The sequence below is a fragment of the Perissodus microlepis genome, chromosome 11, assembly GCF_051167445.1.
Source record: "Perissodus microlepis isolate ML-2025 ecotype Zambia chromosome 11, ASM5116744v1, whole genome shotgun sequence".
NCBI lineage: Eukaryota > Metazoa > Chordata > Actinopteri > Cichliformes > Cichlidae > Perissodus > Perissodus microlepis.
This window is the reverse complement of record NC_140471.1, coordinates 11564405-11583917: the sequence shown is the minus strand read 5'-3', so window position 1 is coordinate 11583917 and position 19513 is coordinate 11564405. Positions and strand designations below refer to the sequence as shown.

General features: G+C 38.7%; 1 protein-coding gene across 1 annotated transcript; it reads right to left on the bottom strand.

Annotated features, from left to right (window-relative positions):
• Positions 1–9949: 9949 nt before the first annotated feature.
• On the bottom strand, positions 9950–19184 carry LOC146377300 (terminal nucleotidyltransferase 4B-like). The gene is made up of 12 exons (XM_084944778.1): positions 18270–19184; positions 18041–18164; positions 15640–15686; positions 14784–14904; positions 14601–14708; positions 14363–14491; positions 13988–14201; positions 13549–13675; positions 13311–13435; positions 13006–13190; positions 12674–12802; positions 9950–12543 (listed from the first exon to the last, which is right to left on the bottom strand). The coding sequence occupies exons 1-12, from the start codon at positions 18962–18964 to the stop codon at positions 12082–12084; spliced, it is 2466 nt and encodes an 821-aa protein (XP_084800904.1). The 5' UTR covers positions 18965–19184; the 3' UTR covers positions 9950–12081.
• Between the last annotated feature and the right edge of the window lie 329 nt (positions 19185–19513).

Sequence of the window (19513 nt, the reverse complement as noted above, 5' to 3'; positions counted from 1 at the left end):
CGCTGCTTGTTTTTGAAAGTGTCTTCAGTCATTCACAGTTTCTCCATAACCCCAGACGGGGAAAACATCCTTCATTCACACTTCATGAAGTGCGACATATTCTAACTGCACACTAATCCATTTTCTACTCTCCACTTTACCCTTAACAACTAATCAGCGGCTCTATTTTCCTCCAGCTGAGTTCCTGGAGAATTTTGATTGCCCTACCCTTTGGTGAGTTTAACCTTGACATTAGTCACAAAATGATGAAACGTTAATGAATATGGATAAAAACTAGATGTAAATGTGTGAAGTATAAAGAAAACGTGTGAGGAAATAAGTCATTGTCACTTTGACAGTGAAATGGGAAGAGGGTGACAGCAACCAGAGCCTGTATGTTTGTCCCTTGAGAGAGTGAGAACAGTTAGACTTCCACTATTTCTTAGATAAACCACCAAGTGCTCCACTAATTACCTTTTGCCCTAATTTCTCTTCGGTTAAACTTTTCTCATCTTTATTTTTTCTCAGTTTTGTTACTCTCCTTGTCTTTCTTCATGTCTGATTTATTATCAAATGGGAATACTACACATCAACTCACCTCACAAAAAACACTTGAAGTGTAGACTTAACTGAACAAATAAACATAATTTTTTGGTATGTAGTTAACTTTTAAAAGAAAAAAATGTTTATTTGAGTCATCAAGGCTGAAAAGACTAAAAACAGCAGACATTTATGGTATTTTTTCATGTATAGGGTTCTCACAACTGCATCAAGAGTATATTAATAAGCCTAAATCCATCATTGCTTAGACAAAATGACTTTCCAACCTACATAATATTATGCTAATACTTACCTTTTATGTTTATTTCATAGCTTCTAAGCATACAGTAAAGAAAAAAGAAGGAATATGGTAAACTGAAGATACTTATTTCTGTCACATTCCTGAAATATTCTTTATATAAAAATAAAATAAAGAAGACAAACCTATCAGAAGGCCAGGCACAGGTCTATTTAATGGAGCACAAAAATTCACTTTTTGTTTGTACGTATTGAGATGTTCACAGAAAGGAGACACACTGTAGCTATACGGATTTATAGCTTATAGACAGAGATTATAAAGACTGTCAGGCTTTACAAATATTTGCTGCTCAGTTTCATCCATTAGTTGAACTATTCAGTGTAATTCGTATTACACTGAATAGTGTAACTATGAAAGGTTGGCATCTAAGTTGTGTATACCACAAGTTTTGTTTTTTTCATAGATTATGTTCTATCCTTTCTTTATTTATTTTTTAATGACCTCCATTTTTATATCCCATGTGGCCAGTCTGAGACCACATTCAATGCATCTTCACTGAGCTACAGCATAACTATATTTGAATTGAAAATTAGCATCAACATCAAAACCATTAAAGTGGATAAAAGGTCTTCCATTAGTAATATTTTCCACATTAAAGGTTGGAGAAAATGTAAAAGTGCTGTAATAATGGCTTCGCATTTAGAAGGCCTACTTTGAAATTAATGGCATGTTAATGCGCCCTTCAAGTCTGCATTTTTCAGTCTGTTTAGTACAGTTTGTGTTTGTAACCTGCACTGATTGATGGATTTATCATCCTCTTGGGAGGAGGTGCAGCTAGCTATTAATGCAACTTTAACATTCTCTATCATTGCCACACAGTTCACAAGATGAACAGTTTACTATTAACACAACCTATAGATGTGGAGCGAAATTTGAATTCATTAACTCTATAAAGTCTGGGTATGTAGCATACAGTAGAAATGTTAAGATGGTGTTGCTGAAAGATCAAGGCTTGTGGCTGGAAAATTCAAACTACAGTGCTACAAAAAACTTGTCTGCGGGTTATTCACTACTTCTCTTCGACATTTCACTGTTATTTAATCTATTTTCAATACAATCAACTTCAGATCTTAATAAACATTTCTCAGAACCTTGTGAATTAAATTGCCTGCCACTGAAATGTATTCATATTTCTTTCATTTCTCACAGACGTGACACAAGTATTGCTGTATGAAACTGATGGAATGGTGCAAACCAGATGTTTTCATATATTTCTGTTTTTCCCGCCATTAGCTCTGGACACTTTATTTTCAATGCTAGATTGACAGTTGTGACTAATGTCCCAGCAGCAAATGATTTTGCCAACCGACAACAAGGGATCACAGAGAGTTTTGCATTAGAAAAAATATCACTAAACCAAGGGTCTCTGAGACACGTTGTTCGTGTCATTTCTACATCAGTAAAACATATCAGGGAATAACCTCCAAAACAGCATATAAACCCTATTGAACAACAGAACCTCTGAGCATTATTGTCCAGGTGTCCTCTGGGATGAAAATAAGCTTTAGCGATAATAAATTAGTGTGCTAGCAGAGCTCAGTTCAGTTGTGTGATCCTCACATGTCTTTGTGTAAGCCTCCATTATTATCGGCCTTCAGTAGGAGGACCCTGCTCAGACGAGCTCTTCGTTTTCTTCTTTGTGATGTTTGCTGCAGGTATTAGACCATGGTAAAGATGAGCTGTACTGCAGTATATTGAATTACCCATTTCTAACTTTTCCAGAACTGAGCACAATCCTTCAATGATTATTCACTCAGGGACAAGACTGCGTCATCAAAATAGGATTTTAGCCTTTGTGATCAAAATAATACTGATAATAACTGGCTGTTTTTATTGGTGTCTTTCACAGTGTCCGAGGACACACTATAATTCATCAAACCAGAATTAATCTGGTTTGATGAATTTAAATAATTTATGAATTAAATTTTATGAATTTAAGCACCTAGACTTAAAATGAAATTGATTATGATGTAACCGGATTATATTTGAATTAAAGCTTTGCTCGTGTACAGCTCATTTGAGCGGTGTTTTACAGCATCCAGTAAGTTATAGAGGACTGATTATTAGTGAGGGAAGTACCAGAACTATGATGCTGTGCCGCAGAATGCTGGGGCTCCCATGTTGCCGAGCATAGGAAACATTGCAAACAAGTCTGTTAAACCTGGGATTAAAAAAAAAAAAAAAAGGGGGGGGGGGGCTGTATCTGGTACAAGCCTGAAGTCTATGAATAAGCAGCATCATGTGGGTTCATTATATCAATAGCTAACAACATTTATTTAGAGGTTCCTTTATACATTAAAGGATTTCAACACATGTGCATAAGAGAAATGGCACTTTCACCAAACAGGTGGACGTGCTTTTTAATATGTCCTTATTAAAATGGATATATAAAGAATACGTGAATCAAGAAGTGTGACAGAAAAGTAACACATGCGCACACAGTTTGACATGTCCTAAAATACTGCAAAGCAGGATTTGTTAATGAACGAGGTCTGTAATTAAAGCCTTGTGATCTGACACAGCTGCTTACGTTATGCTGAGACACATGACAGCCAGGCTGAGATGTGAGTCTGAGTTCAGAAAAGGACTTTGGCCCTCGTGATAGTTTTAAACAGGAGCTGAAGCACAGGAGTTTAACTCAGATCATGACTTGTCACTATTCTAGCCAATTAATCTTACTACTTAAATACTTGTTTTCATTTCTTCATCATTTGCTCTTCTTTTTTGTAATGTAGGCATCCATAAGGCCAAAAGCTGAATACCAAATATAATTGTTTCCATAAGAAGTAATTAGATAAGACAGTGGCAGTATACTGCAATCATTATTTTCATTGTGTGTCTATAATTTCTTTTAAGCAGAATTATTATAAGTAACCTGAAGTATATATAATTTTGCAGTTAAACTCCATGCCATACCCAGATCTCCAGCTATTAAAAGCTGTGCTCTCTTATCACTAACAGTCAGGATTTTGATGAGCCTTTCCATATTTTATGTTATCTTTTAATCTATTTCCTTGTAGTGAGCTGGGCGGGAATGAAAATTAAGCAATTAAAGGACGTTAACTGCTGTCATAAAAACTATTTTCCAGTGACACTTGAGGATGACCTGGATCTGTGCCAGGAAAATTTCATCATCCAGCAGGCAATTTGCCTGTCAGTCCTTCAGTGTCCCAACACTGCCAGCTGTTTTCACCCCAGCTGTGAAACTGAAATATTGTCTCAGACCCGCTTGTATTCCACAATATGCTTTATTTCTTTATCTCTGTCTGTTTTTTATGTCATATCATTTTGATCAAGTCAGAGGTGGCTGTGATAGGCAGACCTTCTTCTACCATTTACACAATTAGCATATCTGCTGTTATGTACAACTCTTGTATAGGTCTGCAAGACTGATTAGGTTGTTGCATTATAATATTACTAAAAACTGCAGCTATATTAACAAAGTAGCTTCAAACGTTTTCATGTCAAAATTATGCTAATGAGAGCAGTAAGAGCTGATCAAAGCAATGAAGCTGCAGATGAAAGATAAAACAGTTCGTTGAATCTGCAAAAGGGCACAATAGAACCGGGGGAGATGCAAAGTGGAAAACTCACTGCACGTATACGTTTACGGATGGATGACTACTTGTCTCCTGCCAAAGAAATCAATATTTAATTCCCTTCACAGTTTTAATTTTCGATCTAAAATGCTGATACTGCCGACTGTCAGAGTGACTATCGAGACAAACCTCTTGAATTTCTGTTTCTACAAGTGGACAGGAACAAGGGGAGGATCACTGGCAGTCTCTTCCAGAGCAACAGTTAAAGCTTGTTACTGCAAAAACTGCTTGCAATTTACTCAAGAACAGATTGTCTGCCATTTGTTGTCGGTGTAAGCTGTTTCTTGACAGATGCCCTCCAATGCATGTCTGCCAATTTAAAAAAAAAAAAAGAAAAGCAAGGGAAAATGTGTGCTATTTTTTGGGTTTGTGCATCCCTGAACTTGCTAGGCGACTACAGACAGATTTCTGTGATTCTGATTTTCCTTAGTTCTGATGTTTTTTGTTGTTGTTGGAATAGGAACATCTGAGCACCTTTATTTCTATTCATGCCATCCAGAGTGGGATATGAAAGCTTGCCTGCCTCACGGTTCATTTGGCGAGCCAGAAGGGCAACACAACTGGCCTATCAAAACGATTTGTTTAAGGATAACATACAGCAAACTTTTATTTTAGTGGAAATGATAGTCCAGAGGACACCCTGGTATTTTATTCAGGCATTGCACCAGTGGAAGCTTGTCTATTTTACTTTGAAGTTGTGGTTTATATTGCTGCTAAATTTGCAATCTTCAGGGATAAAAAAAATCGAGACAACACGTAAATGCCAAAAATGCCGTAACACTAATGGCCACTTAAGGCTTGCTTCAAAAGCATGACATTCCCAGAGGGTATGGCATGCTTTTCTTCAATCATAAAATAACATGATTACAGCCTGGCACAAAAACATTTTCAATCTTCAGAATTTTTCCTTCATAATGACTGAGTGGGGTAACTTTCATTTCATTTTATTGTATTTATTTTTTTAAATAACTCACCCATTTTGCTACTGTCGAGGTTGTAAGTGTGGCTGCTTTGATGGATGGAGTGATAGAGCCTTTCTGGACATTTTATTGGGATTTTCTAGAAAATAATAAGAACTATTGTGCCAGAGATAAAAAGGTTTCTTCCTGTTAAAAAGGACTTTTCCTTCCCACTGTCGCCAAGTGCTTGCTCACAGGGGGGTCAACTGAGTGTTGGGCTTTTCTCTGTATTATTGTAGGGTCTTTACCTTACAGCACCTTGAGGTGACTATTGTGATCTGGTGTTGTATTTATGACCCTATTACTAAGCTCTCATTGACAAATAGATGATATATACCAAGGCAACGAAGACTCCAGGTTCAGAGTCCACAGACCAGTGAGTGACATCAGTGGCATCTTTTATAAAGTGGAAGCAAAATGGTAGTGTAGCATCTGCAAAGTGCAGAGTGCTGAAACGAATGTGTGACATCATAGGGGTTACTTGAGGAATGGGAAATGAATCCTGTCATTAATCAATTAGTTGGTTATAAGAACCCCAACCCTCACACAGACAGCCTAAATTTTGCATAAATACTGCAGATGTATCCATTTTCATCGCAACTCTGCAACAAATGCTTGCTGCAACATGTCTCAGAAAGATATTTTTATATAGATTTATCCATAATCAAGTTTGTCTGATTGTGTTTGACAGCGTTAAAATCAGGGACAGTGTGCTATCTTTCTTGTGGCAGAAACTGCAAATAATGGCTGCAACACTGATATGATGATATGTTGATCCCTTAAATTCTTAGAAGTGCATACACAGTATTCAGAAAGCTGCAGTATCATGATACCCCAACATATAAGCCTAATGCAATAAGTGGAACCAGTCACTTTCCTTTACATTTTCATATACCCTGAGAGAACAAGAGTAAACAAAGGAGCCTGAGACGAAGATGAATAAAAGTAATTTTCTATTTTCTTTTTCTCCCTTTGAGTTCAAACACACAAGCGCAACAAAAACAAAGTGCATAAATGGGGTCATGCTGCATTCTGCGGTGTGTTGTGTTGCATAAACCCAAATCATCAAGCAAGCTAGCTATCAACATCTGAAGAGATACATACAGTATGCAGTAATAGGCTGAGTCATCTAAATAACTCTTCAGCAGGGTGCAAGCTACAGAGAAAAGATAAAGTGATGGAAGGCACCCGGTTTGTAAATGTGTTTTTCTGTATAAATACAACCTCAAAACCGAGCATGCTGAATATAAAAATAATGCAGTCATCATTTAATCATGGAAACATGCATTCGCTCTCTAAGTTTATTCTTGGTGTTATTTCAAAGAACCTACATCGTATATTTTTATGATTTGTAGGTTTCATTTTATTTATGTTATGCACCATGATTTTATTTGTTATTTGCTATTCATAATCTACACCCAAAGTAATTTGGATTAGTCAAATATTTAACAACAGATGGAATTGGCACGATAATGTGGAAGGCTTGAAATGATAAACTGACATCAACTTATCTATATTCTGCAGTTGCTGTTGGCTCTGTTGAAGATTATAATGGCATTCAGCTCATTGTTTTAGTTTTACAATTAGACATTTTGATTCAGTCTCACAGCTCTCCTGTACTCACTGTGGAAACTTTGCCAAGAACAAGCAACAAACAGGCAAAGTAAGCGACTAGCTGGAGAAGAATATGGAGCATTTATCAAATAAGGTGCTAGCCATTTTTATCTGTGACAAATTTACTTTGCATTATGCGAAGTTAGTCTTTTATTATTGAAAGTCTGGGTGTGTAACCATAAATGTTTTGAAATGAAATCAAATCTGAACTGAATTTATGGTTTGATTTAGATAAATGAAACCTTTTGAGTTTCTACACCTTTAGAAAATTTCGGACCAACATCCGTCAGCAACAGTGCTGGTTGATGAGATTTGTACCTCAGTTTCGTTATGCAATGTTTGTCGACAGCCGCCTGTGGAATATGAAAAATTATCACTGCCTTCTAAAGAAATCTCCAAAAAATGGAACTAATGATCTGGAAGATATAGCTGTAACTAGGGTCTGTTCCATTCCTCTGTCAGGGTCTTTAGAGAAGTATGTTTCTTAAAACTGCCAAAAAAGCTCCATTATTCAGAGAAAAAAAGGTTTTGTGGGAAGCAAATGAATACTGGTGTGTATGGGTCATTAGTGAGCTTTAGACTAGAGAGAGGCTGAATGGAGCCATTTTATCAGGCAGAATACAGAATCCATCAGGCCTCTTTGAGCCAAAGAAGAAAAGATATCTCAAGTGAGCACATTGGACTGAACCACAAATGAGCATGAAATCAAGGTAAGTGGAGATATCTAGGCCAAGAGGCTATGCTTGTTAGCTAAGAGTATTATACTTTGACTTTGGAAACACAAAAGGGAGATAAGCTATTTAACAGGTGCTACGTAAACGAAAGATGAATGAACATGGTGGGTGCACATAGGCCACAATTAATGGGATCTGATTTTAGACACATTTTATATAGCTATAGTGTGGAAACTCAGTCTGAATGTTTAGTTTTAGCTATCAGTGGCATATTCAGGGGGCTTTGATGGTTGACATTTAGACCATTATTATTGTTATAATAAATTATTCTAAAACAAATTTACAATAAATATATAAATGCATAAAAATAAGAGTATGAATAGTGTGTAGAATTCGAAGACCACCATGTTTAAAGTTTTTTTTTCCTCTAAGAGGCTGAACTAAGAAAGACATAATAGAAAGTGAAAAGTGAAGTGGGACCGATGTCAGTACATTTACGATTTTACAGTAGTACAGAACTTCAGATGGACATCATCTTTCACTTAGAGATCCATTTACAGGTGCAAAAGTAAAAAGTCTGTGAGACTTTTTCTTATTTCTTGACTTCCCTTTCCATTGCACTAAAACAACACCATCACTGTCATTTTCGTCTCTGTTATGCACACTCTGTGCTCGCATCATCTGTGTCTACATGGCTCCATGCTGTAAATAGCATAATGGTAGAAAAGTCTCTTCCATACATCTTGAAAGCATGACAAAAAGAACCTGTCAGTAGTTAAGGCTGAGCCTTTGATCACATTTTCTCTGTATTTCAGAAAGACACAAAGGAAGAATAATTGGCAGAAAAATAGAAAAAAAGACTTGTCAATGTCACTTCTAACACTTCTTAAAAAAAAAACCCCAAAAACAAAAAACTGGCCTGAGCACTACTGGGTGGCATTGAGGAGATAATAGCTATATCATTTGAAAATGTGTATGGCAAAAATCTGATGTATATATGATTTATGTCTCCATATTTTACCTACTTTACCTGGGTGTTATTTTATGAGTCAGACCAACAACCATTACAAGCAAAAATAATATTGTAATAATTGTTCTCTGGACCAAAATGTCCCTTATACCCTGATACTATGTATCGACACCAAATTTTAAACTACAGTCATGGTGCTTTCAGACAGCCTGGAGGCATAAGCTATATTTAATTCCAGTCGAGGTCGAAAGGAAGCTCTTTTAAAGAACCTTCTTTAGCCATTTCAGTTTGACTGGTTAGCACACAATGAGATTGTACTGATTTATACGTGAAAAAGGCTTGTTTATGCCCTCTGGAAAGCTATTTTCTTGACATGTTGAGCACAGAAAAGTTCTCATTTTTAATGTAGTATAAATTTATTTATTTTTTTGAAATGCGCTCTTATCTAGAGAAAGATATTCACTCTTTGCGAGCATTACATAAAGACAAGTGCCCCCTTTACTGCATGCAGATCTCAGCAGGTGAATGCTAACTGGAGGCGCCTTCTGTTTCCCCTAAGGGCGGACATGCTTTTAGGCAAACCATGTAGCAGCACAAACTGTGTGAACAACCACTGTGTGCAAAGGCAGCTGAATTTCTCATCAGTGCATAGGCCAGATCCCATGAGAACCTATGATCTAATCTAGTAAATAGATCTATCAGGAACAAAGAACCAACTTTTAACAATATTATGAACTGTAGCTGTGCCAAAGTAATCATTACAAGCTGTAGATTTAAAGTCTAATTTCCTAGTGTCTTAGTCAGCTATTTTAAATGAAAGACTAAAAAGGGGGCATCCTCATTGCCCCCTTTTCCATTGCTTTAATTGAAATAAAATGACAGTTTCAGCCACTAACCCTCTAGTGATTAAACCTTTAGATGAACCACTTCATTGAAGCCCCTTCTTCCCGTTTCTCTGCTGACAATCTGAAAGCTAATGGCTCTGGAGCAGCTACACCAAGCAAATGATCCAGCAGTGCCCCCATGAGAGACTTTGTGGGATTACAACATACTTACATGATGTTGAAACTGTGAAAAAAGTTTTGATTGTTGTAGTAGTAGTAGTAGTAGTAGTAGTATCTTTTGCACAGGTGACTGTGTTATGAAAAATGCCTCAACTGCATGAAGAGTAGTGAGAATAACTTCTGCAGGAAAAACTGCATCAAAGCAATTGGAGGAAAAAACTAAATTAGTGCGTTTCCTTGGACAGTCACTTTTTGAGTATAGTCCACAAATTCTCTCTCTCACACACAAAGGACCTTTGGAATTTTAAAATGTTTATTAAAAAAATAGAAAAATTGTATTAAAAAAAAAAAAAAAAGTCAGTTGTTTACACAATACAACCAGCCATTAAATGTACAGGAAGGAATGAGCTGGGGGGGAGATTTGGTTCATGTAACAACCTAGATTATCGTTTAAACATATTGCTAAAAAGCTGCACTGGGAAAAAAGGGAAAAAAAAAAAAAAAAAAAAAAAGGAAAAAAGCTGACAGCATCATGTGTCCATCAGTTTGGTACACGGCATGTTACAATGATCTGACTTTCGAAACACGAGACTTTAAGTGATTTTTACTCTCGCCTCAGCCAAAAGTCTTGCAACAATAAATCTCTGGTTTGCCAAGCTCAAGTCATATCACAAGTTGCTATGTAAACTTTAGCTGTGAAACTCTGTCTTTGAAATACTGACTTTAAAGATGGCAGAGGAAAACCTCTGGAAAAAATACGAGGCCCTCTTGCACAAATCAACTATTCTTATCAATTTAGGGGAGAAAAAAATAAAAATAAAAAAATAAAAATAAATCAGCTCACGGACATGCTGCTCATGCTAACAATCACTGACTGCGATCGGAGTCTGCTCTCAGAGCTTACATCTACAAGCTGTATGCAAAAATAAAAGTCCAACAGCTTTGTTGCCACTGACAAAACACAAAAGGCTCTGACTATGTAATGGAGAAGGGGCAGATTTGGTCATTTAGAAAGGCAGTTACATTGTTGCTTTAACAGAATCAAAAAGGATATAAGGCAAGAAAACAAGCACTTTGCTGGTAATAAATAGCACCAACTTTTCTTGAACTAACAAGATATAACACTGCTAAAAAGGTGCATTTCCCCAACACAGCCTATCAAGAGGAAATACTAATGAAGAAAGCAAAAACAAACCCCCAAATTAAGTGATATGTTTAAAATGAGAACCAGTGGTGGTGGTGGTGGGGGGGGGTATATTTGGACAGTTGGGAAAATTTCAAGTGATCATAAATCAATGGTAAATGACACAATAGTTATGTGTTGGCATCATGGGATTTTTGGCACATTTCTCACATTACACCCTAGCTCCCTCTTGTGTTGGAAAGCTGTAAACAGACAGTCCTAGGCCCTCAAATCCTTCTATTGCACAGATCAATGTAGGCTAAAATAAAAAGCAACCTTATAGTGGCGAGAACTCCCTTATTTAAAAAAAAAAAAAAAAAAAAAGTGGAATAAATTAAAAACTGGTCAATATTGCACAGAAATGCAACAGACATAAAATAAGGTGGCAATGTTTACAGTACAGAACAAAACACAGACGTGCTAATGTGTGTGGGGGGAGGAGACATTAGTGAGGGGGAAAAAAGTTTTTAAAACACAACAACCACCCAATTTAATTAAAAAAAAAAAAAAAAAAAAGGAAGCAGACAATGGATGATGCCCAACACACACACACACAAAACACTTCGTACATTCAAACAAGTCATCACAGTTTGAGCACTTGCGATAAGGTCCGTTTTTGTGCCGTCACACCAAAAACACCGTCAGCGTTGAGCTGCATAGGTAGAAAGGTAGTGCTTCGATCCAGAGTACAAGTTGTAGTAATAGCCCTAGCTGTAGGGGCTCTTCATGAAGAGTTCAGCTAATAGGGTGTTGCATTCACAAGATCAAATGAGCCCCGAACCTGATGAGATGGGCCCCGACAAGAGTTATAAGTTCAAGAGATGCCAGGCTCAATGAACCAGTTCAGTAAAATGGCACACGATGTTCAAAAAGGTCCGAGTTCCATGGAAACTCTACTTGACTTGAGCTGCTCAATAAACTAGGAAGTAACACTGATGAGAAGGTAAGTCTGGAAAATCCTCAATCAAGTCTGTGCTGGTGTGCGTCACATTGAGAGAGGGGCTTCTGACTTCAGACAGATGTAACAAAATGAGTTCAGTCATGGATTTAAATTCAGTTTTCGGACAAGAAGTGTGCGGCATAGTGAACTGACTTGGGAATGCTAGCACGATAAGGTGCATTTTTGACAGCCTCCCGTATCAAGATTTCAAAAAAAGAAAAGTATCATCACATGATCACTTTGATGGTTGTAGAGAGGCCTTCAGAAACCAGTTGGGACAAATACTGTAGGTGTATTCTTTCATCTGATTTGGTTCAAGGCAGGAAGATTGTCCTTCTTTTTGCGTCGACAGGCGTTACGGCCGTACTGCTGCTGGTTCCTGAAACCCGATGTAGCGTTATGAACTTGGGGAACAAATCTGCGCTGAGGACTGAAGTTACCGTGACTTTGGCCTTGGAGGTTACTGCCTTGATTGTGCTTGAAGCCAAGTTTGGGATGCTCCAGTGAACCGTGGGAATTGGATCCCATGGCATAAGAGCGGCTCTGCAGTCCTCCTACCTGAGGGTGGTGAAGTTGTTGTTGGTGGTGGTGGGGACTTAGGAGAGGGCTGATAGAGTTCATGTATTGTGAGATTTGAGGGGTTTGTGGTGCGGCTTGTGGCGACTGACGGTGCACAACGCCGATGGAAGGAGGAGTCTCGTGGTAGAAGCGGCAATCGGAGAGATGGGGGATGGCTATGTTTTCTGGGAGGGACATCTGGATCTGAAAAATTGTGGGGGAAAAAGAAAAAGATTGAATTTGGGATTCTTTTAAAGCATTAAAGGGCATTTGAAAAAAAAAATTGGACTTTGCCTTTTGAAATATAAATGTCAGTATGAAGAAACAGACCGACCTGATGCATTGTGTGAATAAAGCCTGCTGGAAGCGCAGTCCTCAGGTTAGTAGTCATCTGAAACATTGACTGGAAGGTCAGGGGATGGAATTGGACAGTAGTATTGGTGCCGTGAGGGGATTCAGATTCCTAGGAATGTCCATATACAAGTTAAGAAAGCCACACTGACAAGAGAAAAACCTTAAACATTTGGACTATGATCAAGTTGTGATGGAACATTATAGCTGCTTTGTCTATGTGCTTTATCTTTACATATTTTGAATTGCCACCTTGTGTGCCAAAGTGGTTGTCAAATAATTTGGTAAAATGAAGAAAAGAATATTTGCCCTTACTATGTCACTTCCCGAAGAGGAAGAAGAGGAGAGCGAGCAAGCAGAGGATGAGGACAAACGGTGATGGGGGCTGTTAACGAAAACTGGAGATGGTGACGGGGAGTCGGCACTGAGCGGGGAGGATGCGTCTCTTTGATCCCCACCCAGCATCAGCCTGGCCAGATCCTGTTCACAAGCCTCAACATCTAGGACCAAACAGATTACGGTTAAACTGCATTGGGTATATTTGACACATTTTCCTCTTTTCAGCAACATCAGTTATTGAAACTGAACTCCAGTTCATGTTACGCGAAGCAGGCACTAACCAGAAGTTGAAGACAACATTCTGTGGTTTCCCAGCTTGGCATACTGCTTGGCACCCCACTTCTGGATTGTCCAGTCCCTGTATTTCAGGACCTCTTGGCTGACTTTGATGAGTCTTCCCAGAGTACTGCAACATAGAGAAAGTAAAATATGACTACTTAGAGAAACACTGTAAAGATTAAACTCATAAGGAAAGGTTACACTTTCCTTATGATTAGGAGGGGGTGGGTTGGCACAAACCTGTCACAGTCTTTGTTAGGGTATGCACGTGAAAGTGGAGAAACACTATGGTTTAGTACCATGTAGGCAAAGTCAAAAACCTGCTTGACTTGCAGAACCCCATATGAACTTCTGCCCACGTCGTTGCCTGTGAAGATCACAGACACACACACACTCGATTAGTTGAGCATTACAAGACAGACTCTAACAGCATGACACATTTTGGCGTTCATATATCAAATGTTTTGGGATGTACAGCAATCATTTGCCTCCTCTGCACAACTTTTATTGTTACTGAACCCACAGGTGATTATACTGCAGCTCCTGAACATTTTTATTTCCCTTCACTTTGGATTGCCCTTCCAGCAGCCAATAAATACCTGTGTTTTTTTTTGCTTTTGCAGTAATGTCTTGTACAAATTCTATACACATTTGAACATTTTCTTTATTTTAGTCTGACCTGGTTGGACTGGATCTTCTATGCAGAGCAATGATGGTCTGTTTCCATTCTCCATTTCTTTGAGCATTTCCTCCTTGCACAGGTAGGCTCCTCCATTTTTCACTCTGATGGCGTGCTTAATGTAGTCGAAATCACGGCCGTACAGTGCAAAAAATTCAATCAGCAGGATGCCCAGGTTAATGTTGGGACGGCTCGTGTCTATCCGAGGGTGTAGCTGATTAGCAGGACAAAGAACTTATTACCTTTGCTGTGTAACACTTCACATTTTAACAACTTTTTGGTCAACTTTTACAAAATGTTTTTATTTTAAATAAACCAGAGTAGTTATTACCAACTCTGGAACTAATCACTTTGCTGATGAGCATCACTGTGTACCTGCAGGAAGCTGATGGCCATTAGTATAAGACTGTATGAGCTAATGCCTCCAGTGAAGACTTCATTCAATTCTCTCTGCAACAGGAACTGCTTCAAAACGAAGATTAAGGGTGGCAGAACGGGGTACTTCTACAAGAAAAAAAATAAAAATAAAACAAATTAGCAGAAAAACAAAACGATCATTTACACAAACTCATTTTTTTTAAAAAGGGAAAAAAGTCCGTTGTTAAAGGCTTACTTTAAGGTAGCTTTTGATGAACTGTGCTGCTTTGACTGCAGTCTCTACATTAAAGCTGATGTCCACTTTGACCCGTGTTTCACAGTCTGTAAGCTTGATGATTGGCACCTAAGGAAATGTCAGGAATTAGTTCACAATTTGGCAATGCCAAAATTAAAAAGTCAGGATTCTCTCTCGACTTACTGTAGCTTTGTCAAGGAGTTTGATGGGATGTGAGCCGGACACATTGTGTTTTTTCAAGGCTTGCTCCAGTTCTTGCAGCGGGGGACGGTCCCACTTTCCGAACACCACCAGGTCAATGTCACTAAGGACGCAGCAGAATGAAAGCGACACAATTTCAAACGGTTTCTTTACACGTCTCTCAGACACACACCAAATGTAAAAAAAATAAAATAAAAAATAATAGCTACAACAAGACAAAAGAGAAGTTACTGTAACCATGTTCCAGTCATAACACTTCAATCTTATCTGCTCAACAAAGAGGCTTTTGACTACATAACATATGTACAAATAATAAAGAAAGCAGCAGTGATCTCTGCCTGTTGGTTTGTGTACACATGTTAGAAAGACAGTTTTATTTCATAACCAATATTTAATTGTTCAGGCAGTTTAATTTTCATTGCTGAGCGAGTATTACGTGAATCCAATGAAAACAACCATTGCACAAAACAGATGCTGTATGTACTCACTCCAAAAACCACTTCATTTGCTAATGCGATACAATGTTTCCAAATAAGGCTGCTGAATATTTTAAACTCCTGCATATTTGCTGAAATGTCACTCCCCCTCAACAGTCTTCATTTCTGTAACTCAACTCTCAGGACAAGACCTTGAGAAATACAATGCATACATAAAAAACTATAATAAACAGCATCTAGTTCAGTGTAAATTCTAGCAGAATGAACACTGAATGCAGTGTGGCATTTTAATACTGACAAAAAATGGTGCTCCCACTTCCTAAAAAGCAGCGCATTTTATATTTTACAAGTAGCCCGTGTAAGGTGAGAGTGTACGTCAACAGTAATGCAACAAATGTTACCTTGTTGGAAGATAAAGTCCAGTGCTGAAGCTGCCAAATATCTCCACCTGCAGAGGACAACATAGGTCTGGTTTCAAGAGCCATAAGCATATCTGAGGTATTTGCTAGCTTGACCTTGATTTTGAGCTGACAATGTGGAACCTTAAAAAAATAAAATAAAGACTTCAGTGTAGTTACAATTAAGGCCATACATGTTTGCACAATTAGCTGTTTTTCCCTTTATACACCACCACGGTGGGTTATTAAAAATAAAAAAGTAATTTGTGTTTAGTTTATTTATTTCAAGTGCTGAACTTAATTGGTAGCTGGTCATTGAATGTGAACATTATTAATCTGACAAACCAAAATCAACACATCAGAGAGGTGGCAAAAAAGTTTAGAAGAGGCCGAATCAACAGTCAAGCACGTCCTTCAAAAAGAGGAATACACAATCTGAAAGACCAGCGCAGGCTGGGGATTTTGATGGTTAAGATAAAAAAAAAAAAAACAACTTCACAACATCTGAGTCCTCTCGAGGAGGCAAGTGTATCACTGACAAGGTCAACAATCAAGAGAGACCTTCATGAATACAGAGGGTATGGGACAAGGCTCAAATCATACACTCGATAACATGGCAAAATTAGACTTGACCAGACAATATCTAAAGAGAAAAAAGGCTGCTCACTTCAGGAAAAACGAATTCATGATTAACTTGTATAGAAAGATTGGAAGAGAAAAGTATGCAGAAGGGCAAACTGAAGCATAACACATCAGCTGACAAGCATAGTGGAAGCAACATCATGGCACCAGCATGTATGGCTGCCAATGGAACTATGTCACTAGTGTTTACGGATGATTTAACTGCTGACAGAAGTAGCAGAAGTTCCCGTTTAGCAAGCTGTTATTTATGATTTTGGGGAAAAAAAAAAAAAAAAAAAAAAAAAAAAGAAGATTTGCAAACTAAATTTGACCTTGCAATCTTTTTGTGTAGTTTTAAGCCATTTGGATAAATAAATATTCACTACTTAGCAGGTGTCTCTGAGTGTGCAACAATACAGTCTGGACACAGCTTGCCATCCAAGCCTGCTAGCATTAGGTGACAACTTTGTGCTCTACCCTTCTGCAAATATGGTCAATTCTTGACTTAGTAAAAACAATAAAACTCAGTAAAAAAGTAAAGGCCAAGCCAGCTGCACTGCTATATGGGGCAGCACACCCAAGAAGGTTTAACTCCAGTCTTACTTGAGCAGAACTCTAATATTTCTGAGTCTTTTACATAGCACTGATTCGCAGATATCTGTATCTCTGTGCTGCATCCACAGTTTATGTATCCAGCTTGTTGACCAGGCTTTCTACTGTTCTACATACAGTGTATGGTCAAAATACACTAATTTTATGTATTAGTCAAGATGTGCAATAAAACTATTGCCTCTGTAAATGTCTGGTTTCTAGAAAAGAAAAAAATAAAATAAAATCACCACCAGGGATAGGAGGAGTAACACAGAATGATCTTCAGAGAAAAGAAAGTACAGACTCCAATTCACAGTGAGGCCCAGTGGGATTTCTGTGGGCCAGGATTAGTTCAAAATGTTTATAATGTGAACCCCCCCCCCCAAAAAAAAGAGCCATTTGTTACAGAGTGCACTCTGTTGGCAGTATACAACGGAAAATAATTTACTAATGTTACTTTGGGAATGCAGGCAATATGAATGAATGATTACATCTGGCCAAGTCTGTTTGGACATATAGCGTAAACTATGCTGCTGACTGCCTTCTGCATAAAGCAGGACACACAAATGTAGTAAAGTGCCAAACGTAATGACTGCTGAAACCATGAAAATTATAGGCCTGATTTATGCAGGGCATCACAAACAAAAACAAGCTGCATAATTATAACCATAAAAAAAAATAAAATAAAATTACTGAATACACCAACAGCAAAGAAAAAAGAAATTGGATTCTCATAAAGTTAAGTGCAGGGCAAAAAGATGCCCTTTATTGTGACCAAGGCAGTAAAAAACGCTTGATTGGGGTCATCGCTGTACTTCCTCAGGCTTACAAGTACCTACGGTTGAAATATCCCTTCTGTTCTAGCACGTGTCCAAACATTTGGATGCCAGACAAAGACTGGGAGTAAAGGTTAGTTTTTTCCAAATATATCTGACTCATGTGTTCAGTGTTACTCTGGAAGCAGGGAGGAGTACTCCTGAATTTAACAAGAATCTAACATCTGCTTGTCTCTTGATTAACTTTAAGAAGCTACTCTGATACTCATAAGCCAACATACTTGGCTTATGAGAGGGTTGGCAGCACATCACAAAAACAAAAGTATGTAAAACTGAGCATCCCAACCCCCACCCCACACCAGAGTTACCTGTCCAAAAGGTGTGCACAGGTAAACACCTATGCTGGTGACACTCACCTGTACTGTGGGCCACAAATCTTTGATAATCCCCTCTATTCTGTTCACTACATCCCTTCTCATTGACTCTTCTTCTGGTTTTGGTGACATGAAGCTGAAGAAGTCCATAATCTCTTCGTGAAGACTAAAAAGAAGGAAATCAAGTGTAAACCAGATGCACATCTATGGTGAAACACTGCATTTGGATAAAAGAAAAGTTTGTCCATACCCACTCCCTCCTTTTCCTTACCCATTGATGCCCTGGCTGTAGCGCCTGGTTTTCCACGGGCTACAATTAGAGTCTGGATGATGTCCACTGGAGTCGAAGCACAGGAGGGGGTTGATGCCGTGGAAAGTGTTGGCCCTGTTCAGGTGCTTCCTGCGGCTGGATGAATGTGTCTGATAGTGGTGCTTGTTCCCATGCTGATTTCTTATCCCAGGGGGGGTGTGGTCGGTAGATTGTTGCATGCTGCGCCAGTGTTGCTGAACAGTGTGAAAAGGGGTTAGAGGGTATTGCTGTCGGAGACTGTTCTCCTTCAACTCCTGCTTGCCGTAGTGCAAGAACTGGTTAGCCTCTTCTGTAACGCTCAAATTGTCGATGTGCAGGCAGGAGCCAGAGGGCGAGGAACTCTCGGCCTCCGAGTCCAGAGAGGAGGAGGACGGCGACAACGAGCCCTTCCTCCGGACACTTCCCCTCTCCCCGCTGCCGTCTCGCTTCGACAGGTTCCCCAACACTACCATCGGTGGCGGTGCTACATTTCTGCAATACTCACCGCGTGAGTCCGTGGAGTTTGCGCTCTGCGCCGCAAAGTTACGTTGGTGTTGAAGGCGGCTGTCGATACCGGAGCCTGCTCCGAATTCCTGAGGGGTTCCCCAAATGTGCATCCACAGGGTACTGGCAGGTACCTTCTGCTCCGGCTGGATCCAAGCGGTCCTGGGATCCATTGGACTCAGAGTTTAACGGGAACCCCTCTTCTCTTCTTAAAATGGCAAGCAATGTAACAAATGAAACACACTGCAGTCAAGCAAACTAATAAATCCTACCGCGCTTATTCACTTATTATCCTCTCAGGGTTTCATGTCCGGAAACGGGTTTGGTTTTCCAAGCGGCTTCGCTAACTCCACTACCCTAGTAAAACAGCAATATGGCGCACCCAGTAGCATTCAGCATCTACGCATGTCTGAGGGATTTAAATCTTTGAACACACCCCTCAGCCCCGAGAGAGCGGTAAAGCTAACAATATACAGGTCTCACAGAACGGAAGCTGGTCCCTTGAAATTTAACTAAATGTAATTATTTTATTTTGACGCACTAAAAGTAAATGAAAAAGAAAGAAAATAATATGAGCTACTTATTATTATCATTATTATTATTTCCAGTTAAGGCGTTCTTTCTGTTGTTGCTATTCTTAGATTTGGCACAAAGCATGCTTTTGTTTCTATTAAAAATATTTCCCACTATCAACGACTAAAATAGTTTTGATTTATAAAACT

Excerpts from the sequence above, each read along its gene's own strand:
- LOC146377300 (XM_084944778.1), bottom strand. The coding sequence starts at position 18,964 with ATGGATCCCAGGACCGCTTGGATCCAGCCGGAGCAGAAGGTACCTGCC. Across the intron at positions 14,709-14,783 it reads AACTCCTTGACAAAGCTACA|GTGCCAATCATCAAGCTTAC; the intron begins GTAAGTCGAGAG and ends ACATTTCCTTAG. Across the intron at positions 14,202-14,362 it reads TGGCCATCAGCTTCCTGCAG|CTACACCCTCGGATAGACAC; the intron begins GTACACAGTGAT and ends CCTGCTAATCAG.